At 36.4% G+C, this 13069-nt stretch overlaps 1 protein-coding gene across 2 annotated transcripts in view; it reads left to right on the top strand.

The window, feature by feature from the left end:
- The window catches only part of CSMD1 (CUB and Sushi multiple domains 1), a 2980041-nt gene that overhangs the window by 2252395 nt on the left and 714577 nt on the right, over positions 1-13069 (top strand). For both annotated transcript variants that reach the window (XM_073675393.1, XM_073675394.1), the window contains exon 29: positions 9818-10005. In XM_073675393.1, the coding sequence (XP_073531494.1) occupies positions 9818-10005 (188 nt within the window). The remainder of the gene's footprint in view (positions 1-9817; positions 10006-13069) is intronic.

Here is a 13069-nt window from a genome sequence, read left to right as displayed (position 1 = left end):
GTGAAATGTGCGAATTTAGGACTGTGGCCTGTGGGGCGTTGGCTGCAAATTTGCGCTTTCGTTCAAAGGTCTGGGATATGGACAGTTGAACGCCATAACAAGTGAAGAGTGAGAAGGAGGGGGCATCTTTGCATGCAGTATGGACAGGGGATTGCCTTGCACACACAACAGGGGGTTCTCTTACACGCACAACAGCGGAAGAAGCAGTGGTGACACCGGCTGACACTGGTCGTGGACCCTGGGGTTCGCCCGACAAAGTCTGGTGCTTTGCGGACATGTGCCTAATCATGCTGGTGGTGGTCAGGCTGGTAGTTTTTTCACCCCTGCTGATGCTGGCCTGGCAGGTGGTACTAATGGCCTTTTAGGGGTTATCAGCAGAGTCTTTAAAAAAATTCCAGACTCTGGAAGACCTACCGGTTGTACTGGCAACATCCCTCATGTTGGTGTTACGGGGAATGGTTGCCTGCCTTCTGTCTGCGGCCACCACACTGCTACTTCCTGCCTGTTGGGGTACTCTGCCTTCCTCCTCCTGTGTGCTGCTGGCCTCGCTCTGCGTGTCCTCCTGCCACGTTGGGTCAGTTACTAGATCATCCACCACCTCCTCCTCTTCCACTTGCGCACCACGATCCTCCTCCTCACTTCCTGGCAATTGTGTCTCGTCATCGTCCACCTCTTGTGACAGATTGCCAACGTCGACTTCCTGTGGCCGTGGCTGTTCAAATATTTGGGCATCGCAACATGGGATCTCCTCTTCCACCACTTCAAGCGTATCAGGCGAGGGGCCCAAATATGGAAATGGACCAGTGAACATCTCTTCATAGTGTCCAACTGTGGGATCAGTTGCTGTCTGATGACATTTGGCATGGTGGGAGGAAGGAGCATCAGGGTGAGGAGGAGTATGCGGTCGAGACTCACGGCTACTAAGACTTGACCGAGTGGAAGACAGACCGGAGGTGGTGGTGCCCAGGTGACTGGAAGTATTATCTGCTATCCAATTAATAACCTGTTCACACTGATCAGTTCGCAATAGTGGTGTTGTTCTGTGCTTCCCTAGAAATTTGGTCAAGAACTGGGAGCGAGAAGATGTGGCTGTTGGTTGTGGCACATTTTCACCTTGGCCACGGCCCTGTCCTCTGCTCGCACCATCACCAGAACGTCTAGTTCCACATCCCTTGCCACGCGCCTTGCCCATTGTTAATGAAGTAAAATAGCTTACGCTCACACTATCAATGGCAAAAAGGTAATGAAAAGGAGATTAGAACCATGGAAGAGCAAAACCACAGATATAGTTCTCTGGCCTACACCAGAATATTTTAAACAGATATATTTCTGTCTGAACAGTCAGCGAGACACTCAAACTGTTCTTTTTATGTAAAAAAGGCAAAAAGGTGGATTACACCCAGATTTGAACCGTGGAAGAGGAAAACCACAGTTCTAATTTCCTGGCGTATACCAGACTTTTTTAAATAGATATATTTGTGTCTGAACAGTCAGGGAGACACTCTAACTGTTTTTTTTTTATGGAAAAAAGGCAAAAAAGTGGATAATACAGAGATTTGAACCGTGGAACTGCAAAACCACAGTTCTAGTTATCTGGCCAAAACCAGACTCTTTTAAGCAGATATATTTGTATCTGAACAGTCACAGACACACTCAATTTTTTTTTTTTTTGGGGGGGTGGATACCAAAAGGTTAATAAGACGGGTATTTGTACAGTCTGACTGAGGGAAAAAAAAAAAGAGGATTTAGATGGAAAAAAAAAGGATTTTTCCTGGCCACTGAGACCTGGGGCTAAGTCTAGCAATTTGAGCAGCAGCTGCACACAGGACTGTAATGCAGTGTTTGTTGGTATAACCACTGCATCTCCTATACAGCCTGCCTGATATCTGGGATGGATATTAGTCCTCAGGAGGACTGTTTGTTTAATTTTGCAGGCTTTAGAGACCCTATACTACCTATTAAGCAGTATAAATCTCTCCCTAGGTCAGCAGCACTCTCGCTACACTGTCTGATCTGGAGCGACTGTCTCCAAGATGGCGGCGCTCGGTTTTAAATACTCGAGGTGACTCTGTGCGGCCAGCCAATCACTGTAATGCCCACAACCAACATGGCTGTGGCATTACAGTGACTGGATGGCAATCCCTGCATGTTCATTGGCTCTGTAAAGAGCGCCAAACATGCAGGGCAGAGACCCGAGCTCCCGCCCGAGTAACCCGAAAATGCTCGGTGCTCGCCGAACATCCCGAGTAGTGAGATGCTCGGGCGAGTACCGAGCAGTGTCAAGCATGCTCGCACAACACTAGTAAGCAGTAATGCGAGATAATTTTTTTTCTTTTTCTCCTTCTTGCGTCGTGCTCATTTTCTTCCACTTTCTTCACTCTAGGCCCTGGTTTCCATGTTATCCCCTTCTTAAGACGTTAATATCAATAGATCTAAAGTGGGATAAAATGTGTTCTTCCCTCATGGATGGCGCTGGTCCTCCATAATTGGTACTGTGGCCTCCAACCATTCTTACATTAAAATATGGAGGGAAGTAGTTAGGTAACTGCTACACACAACAATTTGATGCTGAAACAAAAAAAAGAATACCTAGTCTTTAAGCACATACATTATGTGGTCCAAAAAAGGATAAATCCAGTCTTATGTCTAGGTTCACAGCATATCTGGTGCGTATTTAATCTACGAGTTTCTAAATTAAAGTGTTTTTCTAAAGCTAAGTTTTGCATGTTTTTACATGCTTACTGCTTAATTTTTTTTGTCCATTTTTTGTTTCAAATCAATATCAAAAACTAAAACAAAACAATATCAGGCATGTGCTTTAAGCTATGAATTTAGGGTCCCCTTTGAAACTAATAGGTAAAATCTGCACCAGAAAGGTATAGTTTGCTCAACAGAAATTGGCGTACTGAAGATTTCAAGAAAGTAAAACATAGATGAGATTAAGTTAAAATTCGTCCACTTTGCTGATACTGCAAAATACTGTGAATTTTCCAAATAAAATCTGCCCCAAATACACAACATGTGAAACTAGCATGGATGTAGACATTCCTTATGGGCATATACAATATGTAAACTGAAGCATATAAGATACAAAAGCAATAAATGCTTCTACTTAACTGTTAATAAAATAATAAAAAGTTTTTATGTTTCTCTTGAGATTTTCCTGAAAAAAGATTCAAATATATTTATTAACTTTGACATAACAAGCTGGAAAAAAATATTTCAATGTTACTGTTTATTTATTGTACTAAAACAAAGCTGTAGCATCTGTTCATCTGTTTTATATCAAGAACATTCATTTACAAAGGAAAACAATGACTAGTTTATAGAATATAGTATTGTAATCTATGGGTGTGTGATACTGTTGCTTGTGCATTGATTTATTCATTATCACTGATCCATGATGAGCAAATATTGTTTACACATAAGCAACAATAGGAACGCACTTGCCATACCAGGTATTCATTGTACTGTATAGTACCATCATTTCTGAAGATGTATCCTTTATTCCTTAATAGAATCTTTAGTAGCATAATCAAATAGTAACCCAAATTGTAGAAAATTCTACCAATTTCTTGATTGGCACTAAGCAGGTTTAGCACTGTTGTAATTCATGGTTTTAATAAGAATCACGATATAGGGACAGTCTGTGGGTCTCTTTAACCAATATTGATAGCCTCATACAGTGGCATGAAAACGTTTGGGCACCCCTTGTGAAAATTACTGCTATTGTGAACAGTTAAGCAAGTTGAAGATGAAATGATCTCTAAAAGACCTAAAGTTTAAGATGACACATTTCCTTTGTATTTTAGGCCAAAAATATATATCATTTCATCTTTTACATTTTAAAAATTAAAAAGAAGGAAAATGGACCGATGCAAAAGTTTGGGTACCCTTGAAGATTTGTGTGCTCAGATAACTTTTACTAAGGTTTCAGACCTTAATTAGCCTGTTACTGTTATGGCTTGTTCACTATCATCATTAGGAAAGGCCAGGTGATGCAAATTTCCCAGCTCTATAAAAACCCAGCCTCATCTAACCTTGTGCTGAAAAGCAGCAGCCATGGGTTCTTCTAAGCAGCTGCCTAGCACTCTGAAAATGAAAATAGTGGAGGCCTACAAAGCAGGTGAATGCTATAAGAAGATAGCAAAGTGTTTTCAAGTTGCCCTTTCCTCAGTTCACAATGTAATTAAGAAATGGCAGTTAACAGAAACAGTGGAGGTCAAGATAAGGTCTGGAAGACCAAGCAAATTTTCAGTAAGAGCTGCTTGTGGGAGAGACAACTAGAGAGGCAAATCATAACCCCCACTTGACTGCAAAAGACCTTCACAAAGATTTAGCAGACTCTGGAGTTGTGGTATATTTTTCTACTGTTCAGAGACACCTGCATAATTATGGCCTTCATGGAAGAGTCAGCAGAAGAAAACCTTTCCTGTGTCCTCACCATAAAATTCAGGGTCAGAAGTATGTAAAAGAACTTCTAAGCAAGTCTGATGCATTTTGGAAACAAGTCTTGTGGACTGATGAGGTTAAAATAGAATGCTTTGGCTACAATGATCAAAGGTATGTGTGGAGAAAAAAGGGTACAGAATTTCAGGAAAAGAACATCTTGCCAACTATTAAGCATGGGGGTGGATCAATCATGCTTTGGGGTTGTGTTGCAGCCAATGAACCAGGGAACATTTCACAGGTAGAGGGAAGAATGTATTCAAAGAAAGTTCAACTAATTCTTGATGCAAACACCATCTGTAAAAAGGCTGTAGTTGAAAAGACGATGGCTTCTACAAATTGATAATGATCCTAAACACATGTCAAAATCCATAATAGACCACCTCAAAAGGCGCAAGCTGAAGGTTTTACAATGGTGCTTACAGTCCCCTGATCTGAACATCATTGAAAATCTGTGGCTAGACCTAAAAATAGCAGTGCATGCAAGACGATCCAGGAATCTCACAGAACCGGAAGAATTTTCCAAGGCAGAATGGATGAAAATCCCTAAAAAAAGAATTGAAAGTCTCTTGGCTGGCTACAAAAAGCATTTACAAGCTGTGATACTTTCAAAAGGGGGTACTACTATGTACTAACCATGTAGGCTGCCCAAAATTTTCCATCAGAAAAAAAATAACATTACCTTTTTGTAATTTTTACAATTTAAAAGATGAAAATATATATATATTTTTTGTGCTTAAATACAAAGGAAATGTGTCATCTTAAGCTTTATCCCGTTTAGAGATCATTTCATCTTCAACTTGCTTAACTATTCACAATAAAAGTAATTTTGACCAGGGGTGCCCAAACTTTTACATGCCACTGTATATGCCTTTTGAGGCTGCTGAATTCAAGTCAGAATAATAGATTTGTGAAGCTCGTCTAAAGGAATCAATTCATATATTTCTGCGAACAAAGATTTCTTTGTGTATTGCATAATTTAATAATATAGTAATAATAATATAATAAAAATTAATAATCATTGAATATTTGTCTCTCATAGGCTTACATTTTTACATATGTTTTGTGCTGCTTTATATTTTTATAAACTTTTTTATGAAACATTTTAGTTGTCTTTTTTTACAATCCCTATAATATATCAATCATATGATTCTAACATTTCTCATATAATCACGAGTTATAATAAAAAAAATATTAAAAAACAACTCCTGCATCTTATTAATCAATAAGAAAAAAAAATCAAAGGCGGAATATGGAGAATAAGTGACAATAATTAGCAGAGGAAAAAATGCCACAACGAGAGCATATGGGGTTTTAGTTTTGAAAACTGCGCAGAAAATGCAGGTTTTTGGAAAGAGAAACAGGCAATGTGTTCTCTATTGACTTTCTGCAAACATCACAGTATTTTGCATGCCACCCAAAAAAGTATTGAGAAATGACACAAAAATTTCAGTGTTTTACTTATGAAATACTGCATATGAAGACACCCTTAAGACGATATCCACGTATAGTATATTTATAAAATTTCAACAGAATATTTCATAAATGTATTGTACATGTGGGTCTCATCAATGAGACCCAACTCTGACTTGAGAATAGGTCCCATCACATGCTGCTTTCAATGGAGAGGTGGTTGAATTTTCTTATACAAATGATTAGGAATTTTTACCAAAATTCATTTGACAGTGGCCCGTGTTATCAGGGCAGGTTAAAGGATAACCAGTGCCTTGGGAAGTTTAGAGTGTGTGGGCTCCTCAGTGCTATACATAAAAAGGGGGGGCGCTACATAATAAGAGACGGTACTATACTGAACAAGAGGGGATGCTTTTTAATAAGGAACAGTTCTATACAGAACAAGAAGGGACACTTTGTAATAGGGGACAGTGCTATATATGACAAGAGTGGATACTATATTATAAGGGACAGTTCTATGCAGAACAAGAGAGGATGCTATGTAATAAGGGACAATGCTATACATAACAAGAGGGGACTCTATATAATAAGGGACAGTGCTATCCATAACAAGAGGGGATAGTATATAATAAGGGACAGTTCTATACAGAACAAAAAGGGACTCTATGTAATAAGGGACAGTACTATACATAACAAGAGAGGATGTTATGTAATAATGGCTTGTGCTATGCACAACAAGGAAGGACACTAAGTATGGTAAATATAAAAAGGGAGTTTGTTTACCAACAAGAGAATTACTCCCAAAATCTCAAAAAAGCTGCATTTACACTGAAAGATCATTGTGAAATGAGCTTTCCTAACAGCTGCTGGTCACCCAATGAAAGAGTTAAATGGCGACTCCTCAGGTGAAATGTGGTAAATCATTAAAATTGTCATGTATAAACAGGACTTGCACTGTTGATAGCTATGGCAGCCTATGCATAATAAATGATCTACTAAAGATCATTCAGTGTCAATTGTTTACTCTGGTCTACCTGTGTAAATCGACTATTTAACAACCACAGATTGGTAAAGGTCCATGTAGGTGGCCCCTTATACAGTGTAGATACAGAAGAAATAGTTACATTCAGTAAATACCGCTGACATTTCATCTGCTTAGATCTATTTTCTTTGTTTCTTCTCCAGCTTGTCAAACCTTGACATTGATGTCTTAATGCCATGATTTGGTCACTGCAGAGTTTGCCGCACCGATCACTGTGCCCATGAAAATAAAAAGTCATATATGTACACATTCGTTTCCTGAATGCAAGAATCTCCAACCCTGTGCCATTGAATGCAGATGTGTACCACGCCATTGATAAATAGTTAATCATTGTGCAAGCAAACATTCAAAATTGAAAAGCTGGCGATATGCCTCCATGAAATATGATTAACCACTTTTCCCATGCTCAATAAAACTGTAAACTGTAAACTAATTAGCCACTGTTCACTTCCCCCAATTCATATTAGTCACTCTCCTGTGTCCTCAACTCCATGATTAATGTGCTCCTCTCACTCCACTAATTCATTAAAATTACATGTCCTATCCCCCATTTCATTATTGCAAGCCCTCCTCAATTCATTGCAATTATATGTCCCTCCAATTCATTATAATTAAACTTTTCCCCCCAGTTTATTATACTTTCATGTCCTATCCCCATCTTCCACCCCCAGTTCATTATACTTTCCATCCCCCAGTATCATGCTATCTATACAGATGATAAACTGCAGCTCTGCTTCCTTCCTCTTATGGGCAGCAAGTACGTGCTTAATGATGCAGCCCGCATGATGACATCATCTTCCCAGCTCAGTCATTAAGGAAGTGCTGAGCATGAAACCAAGAATGGCTTCCTTCTCTATTCTTTATTGCAGCAGAGTTATAGTAAGGCTCCCTGCCCAGCAATGTATGACACCATTGGATGCAAAAAACATACTACAACAAGAAAAACACTAGCAGAATATGGCCAATTTTCTTTTGATAATTATTTGACAAGATAGTCAATAGCTGATGATAAATAATAAGACACAGTTTACAATAGAATATTTTTGCTCTATACTCAAAATAGACCACTCACCATCTGAAAATGGACTTATTTTAATTATTATCATAGTTCACTTCCATTTTTTGGATGAGACTTATAGATTTTAATTGGTGTGTAAGAGAATGGATAGCATACTGACACCATACATATGGAATTAGTTTTTAACAGATCCATTGCATAGATTACATAGGAAACTGTAATAAGAATCTTATTTATTTATTTATTTTTAATTATGGATGGAAAAACAAATGTTAAATGAATGCCATATGAAGATCTGAAATGGAAATACAGAAAACAAACACCATACATATAAAAACAACTGTGTATACTGGGCATAAAATGTCAGATTTTTCATATGTTCTTGTTAACTTTGCCTTATCAGACTCATCTCAAAAGCCGTTGATCTGAAATAACGGAGGCAATTTTGTATTCTGAGTGTAAGGAGTCCATTCTGAATATAGATTTTTTTTCCCAGGTTGAAGGTCAAGTCCTTATTTATAACTGGAATAATTCTTTATGAATAGCAATGATGCATAGCGCTAAAACATGTCGTTTTGATTTGGGAAAAAGCTAAATTTCGGAACATATTAAGGATAAAATAAATCTTTACGACAGATTTATTTTTATGCAGTCATGTTCTGGTTTAATACATGTATACCAAAGCAAAAATGAGCTTCAAGAACAATAATGAGGAATCTTGTAGACTGATTTTATTAGAATGAAGGCAATATTCATTTATTCAAGAGCCAATAGGCTTGGCATGTCCTTGCCTTTATTAACATTTAAAGCTTATCTGCACTTTTTGTGTGATACCATCTATTTGCATGCTTCACTAGGTTATTTATATTACAAAGCATAAAGCTAATATCTTTCATATTTCCGATAGTATATTTCTGTCTTCCTAATCAAACACTTCTCTGCTCTTTCTTTCTTAGCCTGTATCACAACCATTCATTTATTCATTTTCCTTGGCATTGTAATATTGTGCTCAGACTTTTTCAATTATAAGAGATCACTCTGCTAAACAAAAAGCAAATTAAAAGCACTCTAAATTATACAAATTCCATTTTTTACAATTTTAGGTCATTGTTCATATTTCAGGTTGTATTGGTCTGATCATTTTAGAAAGCTTTTATTTTTTTGTACAAACCTGAGTTAAATATAATATATAGAAAAAGTTGACTACAAACACAGCTGTAAAAAATATGTGCTTGTGCCTACCATTGAGCCATTGTCTCAGTACTCCCTGAATGTGATATGTAGCATTTTGATGCCGTCAAGGACTACCCAACATGTTGGCATGCATTATTGCAGTAAGCAACATATGTTTTCATTCTGTTTGTTTTGACAATGCCAAGACATCTGTATTATAACTGTCTCTTGATTAACTTATTTTTATGTAAAAAAAAAGAAAAAAAATGTTCCCTATAGGAAAAAATGTAATCAAATCACAAGGGTTATACGATTTCATCAGAATCAAAACAAGAAAAAAAAATTACTATAAAAATAAGGTTACAAAGTTACTTTTCTTATTTTATGACAATACAACTTTATTTATAAAATATTTATATACCCTGTCACTGTATTTCATGTTGCAGTGTTGTTTCCTGTTTGTGTATTTGGATTCTAAAATCTCATACGTTGCAGGTGTTTTCCAATAAATATAACCTAAAATTCTATTTTAGGTTAACATAATGTAATATTAAAATATATTTACCATGTTGCAATAAAATAGTGTAAAACTCTGAAGGCAAGTCTTGATTGAATTGGGCAAGATATATATATTTATGAAGTTGAACTATGTTATATAAAATAGATATTCTAAATCTTGCATGACCTTCTGTTTAATGATGCGTATTATTTCTGTGTTTCAGTTTTAATATGGAACCCAGTTATGATTTTCTGCATATATATGAAGGTGATCACTCCAACAGTCCCATAATTGGAAGTTTCCAAGGTTCTCATGCTCCAGAAAGATTAGAAAGCAGCAGCAACAGCTTGTTTTTGGCATTTCGTAGTGATGCATCTGTTGGTATGTCAGGATTTGCCATTGAATATAAAGGTAATTAAGTTACGTTATTATATAACATGTTTATATACCTTGTTTAGTAGTTGGGCATATATTTTTGTGCACTATGACAAAACATATGCTATAAAGTTTTACAGTATTTATCATGTTACTAGAAATATCTCATTTTTTCACTCCTTTTGCTATGCCATTATTATATTTAGCCATTTAAAAAGCATCAACATCTGAGAACTTTTTATTTTTTGGATTTTTGTGATAAAGCCCTTCAGATATTCATGCGTTAATAAATTAAGATATTTTTGTTATAAATATTAAAAATAATAATCAATGGTAGGATTTAGCTGCAGTTATCTATCAACTATTTCTAAGTTTCCAGGGCCAAAATGAATTATTAAAAAAAATGTAATTTAGACATAGTAAAAATATACCGAATTATACACTATTTTATTATAACACTGTTTTTTTTAAAAAATTCATATACTAGGATATAGTTATAGGTAACAGATTTATTATTGACCTTTTTACAACTGACAACCAGTTCAATAAATACGAATGGAGTTGTACAGCACGCATGGATTTCTGCTAGCCACAGTCAGATAAATAGTTGCAGAAATTTCAGCAACAAATCTGCTGTGAATATATGTTTATTATGGTCTATAAATAAATGTAGTCAATGTTATACTAACTGCGCAGAAAGAAAAAATTACTCTCTAAAATCCTCAAAGTTATTAAAAGACAATAAGCCTCCAATATTGTTATTGAAAGCTTTCCAAGACATAAAGTAGAGTTAGGTAAAATGGACTGGCCTTGTGCTTTTTCAGCACGTAATGTTTTTAAGTGTGTTCCATTTCCATAATATTCATTTACGTTTCAAACTATAAATGGATGAGCTCCAGATGTAGTTAAATTACCAAAATGTGCTGATCCAAATTGAAACCTAAATTAATAGTGGCTGTAGTACAGGCATGTTCCAACAAAGCAGTTACACAATAGATTTTACACTGTGAATTTGTGTTGGCAAAATCTTATTAATATTACATTAACAATAATATAATTAAGTTTTCATGAAAATTGTTATTAAGTTGCTGAAAAAATCCATGGCATAGGTTGATTGCTGCTGCAGATTTTGAATCAGATTAAGCTGTAGATATGACCTTGGATTCTACCCATTGAAATGTTTAGAGTGAAATGTGTGGAAAACCTGCACCATTTTCCACTGTAGCATTGTCTCATGGGAATATACTCTTGGACAGGAGTAACACCATAGCTCTTAATGAAGCCATATCTAGTGAAACATGTAAGGGGTGCTTTGTCTGTTTTCAAAACAAATTGAGACAATGACCCTTTTTAATGGATAGTCTAGGATATGCAGTGTAGATGCCTCCTAGCCAAATTGATGTGTACATTGGATGGGATTCTAACTGTAAATCATCTATGAAACTTATCACTCTCACACTAATCAGTGGATTAGGTATTCGCAGTGGACATTTACATTTTTTTTTTAATTTTCTGGTATAATAAGGTATTTACATATATCAGTTTGCAGTACACAAAAATAACTGCATAAGTAGCCGGAAAAAGAAGTTGTTAGTTTACAATTGGCCCATTTGTATATATGTATATTATACCTTGATGTCTCTTTACCAAAGTGTCACACAAGAAACATCTCATGATGACTAAAACCAGTGAGCAGTCTCAAGACCTTCGCAAACTTATTGTTGCAAAACATACTGATGGCATTGGTTACAGAAGAATGTCTAAACTACTGAAGGTTCCAGCAAACACTGTTGCGGCAATAATCAGAAGTGGAAAAACATCAATTCACCATAAACTGGCCACGACCAGATGTCTCTGCAAGATTCCAGACAGAGGAGTGAAAATAATTGTCAGAAGAGCTGTCCAAGGAACACCTCTGGAGAGCTACAGAAAGACCTGGAATCAGCAGGTAGAATTGTTTCAAATAATGCACTCAACCTCCATACCTGGATGTACGATCACCACACTAGACTAAGTTACTGAGCAAAAAGCACGTTCAAGGGCATTTACAGTTTAATAAATAACAATTAGACAAGCCTTGGAAATTCAGGGAGAATATAGACTGGTCAGATGAGACCAAAATTTAACTCTTTCGATGCCATAATATACACCATGTTTGGAGGCCAACAGGCACTACATATCACCCCAAAAAATGCCACACCAACAGTGAAGTTTGGAGATGGGAATGTCATAATATAGGGCTATTTTTCAACATATGGGAATGGCAAACTTCATATAATTGAAGGAAGGATGAATGGACAAATGTATCGAGACATTCTTGATAAAAACCTATTGCCATCTACCAGGCTGATGAAGATGAAACAAGAGTAAAGATTTCAGCAAGGCAATGATCCCAAACACACATTCAAGGAAACTCTCAGTTGGTTTCAGAGAAAGAAAATAAAGTTTCTGGAATGGCCCAGCCAACCACCTAACCTGAATCCAATAGAAAATTAATGGGAACTAAAGCTCAAAGTTCATAGAAGGAGCCCACGGAACCTTAGGGATCTCAAGAGTGTTTGTGTAGAAGAATGGGCCAAAATTACACCTGAGCAATGCATGTGACTAGTTTCTTCATACAGGAGACATCTGAAGCTGTTCAACACCTACAAAGGCTTTTGCTTGAAGTATTAAATACATTTCAATAAGCGTGTTCAATACTTTTTACCTGTGTCAATTCTCATTATTACACATAATCTATGGGCATCTTTGAATTTATTCCTTTGCCTGTGTGGATTGGAAGGGTTGTGACCAGCATCAGGTGAGAATTTGTCTTACAGATTTAATTGCAGATTTCCTAATAGACTTGGAGGAGATGAGGAAAATCAGCTGATAATGAGCACATATGCACTTTTATTGCATTTCCAAACCGGAAACACAATATAAAAGCATATGATCTGCACTAGACTTTATCAATAAAGTTTTATCAAAGCTATGTAACAGAAATTTACAAAACAAAGCAGTTTTATTTATAATATGGCATACCAAATAAGGTCAAAAACTGTAGCTACAAAATCGCGATAAAAACACATGCAAAAAAACACAGAAAAAGAATAAAAAA

Source organism: Phyllobates terribilis, unplaced genomic scaffold, assembly GCF_046119375.1.
Source record: "Phyllobates terribilis strain yellow unplaced genomic scaffold, ASM4611937v1 Scaffold_3__8_contigs__length_932513732, whole genome shotgun sequence".
In the NCBI taxonomy this organism is placed as follows: Eukaryota; Metazoa; Chordata; class Amphibia; order Anura; family Dendrobatidae; genus Phyllobates; species Phyllobates terribilis.
This window is presented reverse-complemented; position numbering and strand designations above follow the sequence as displayed.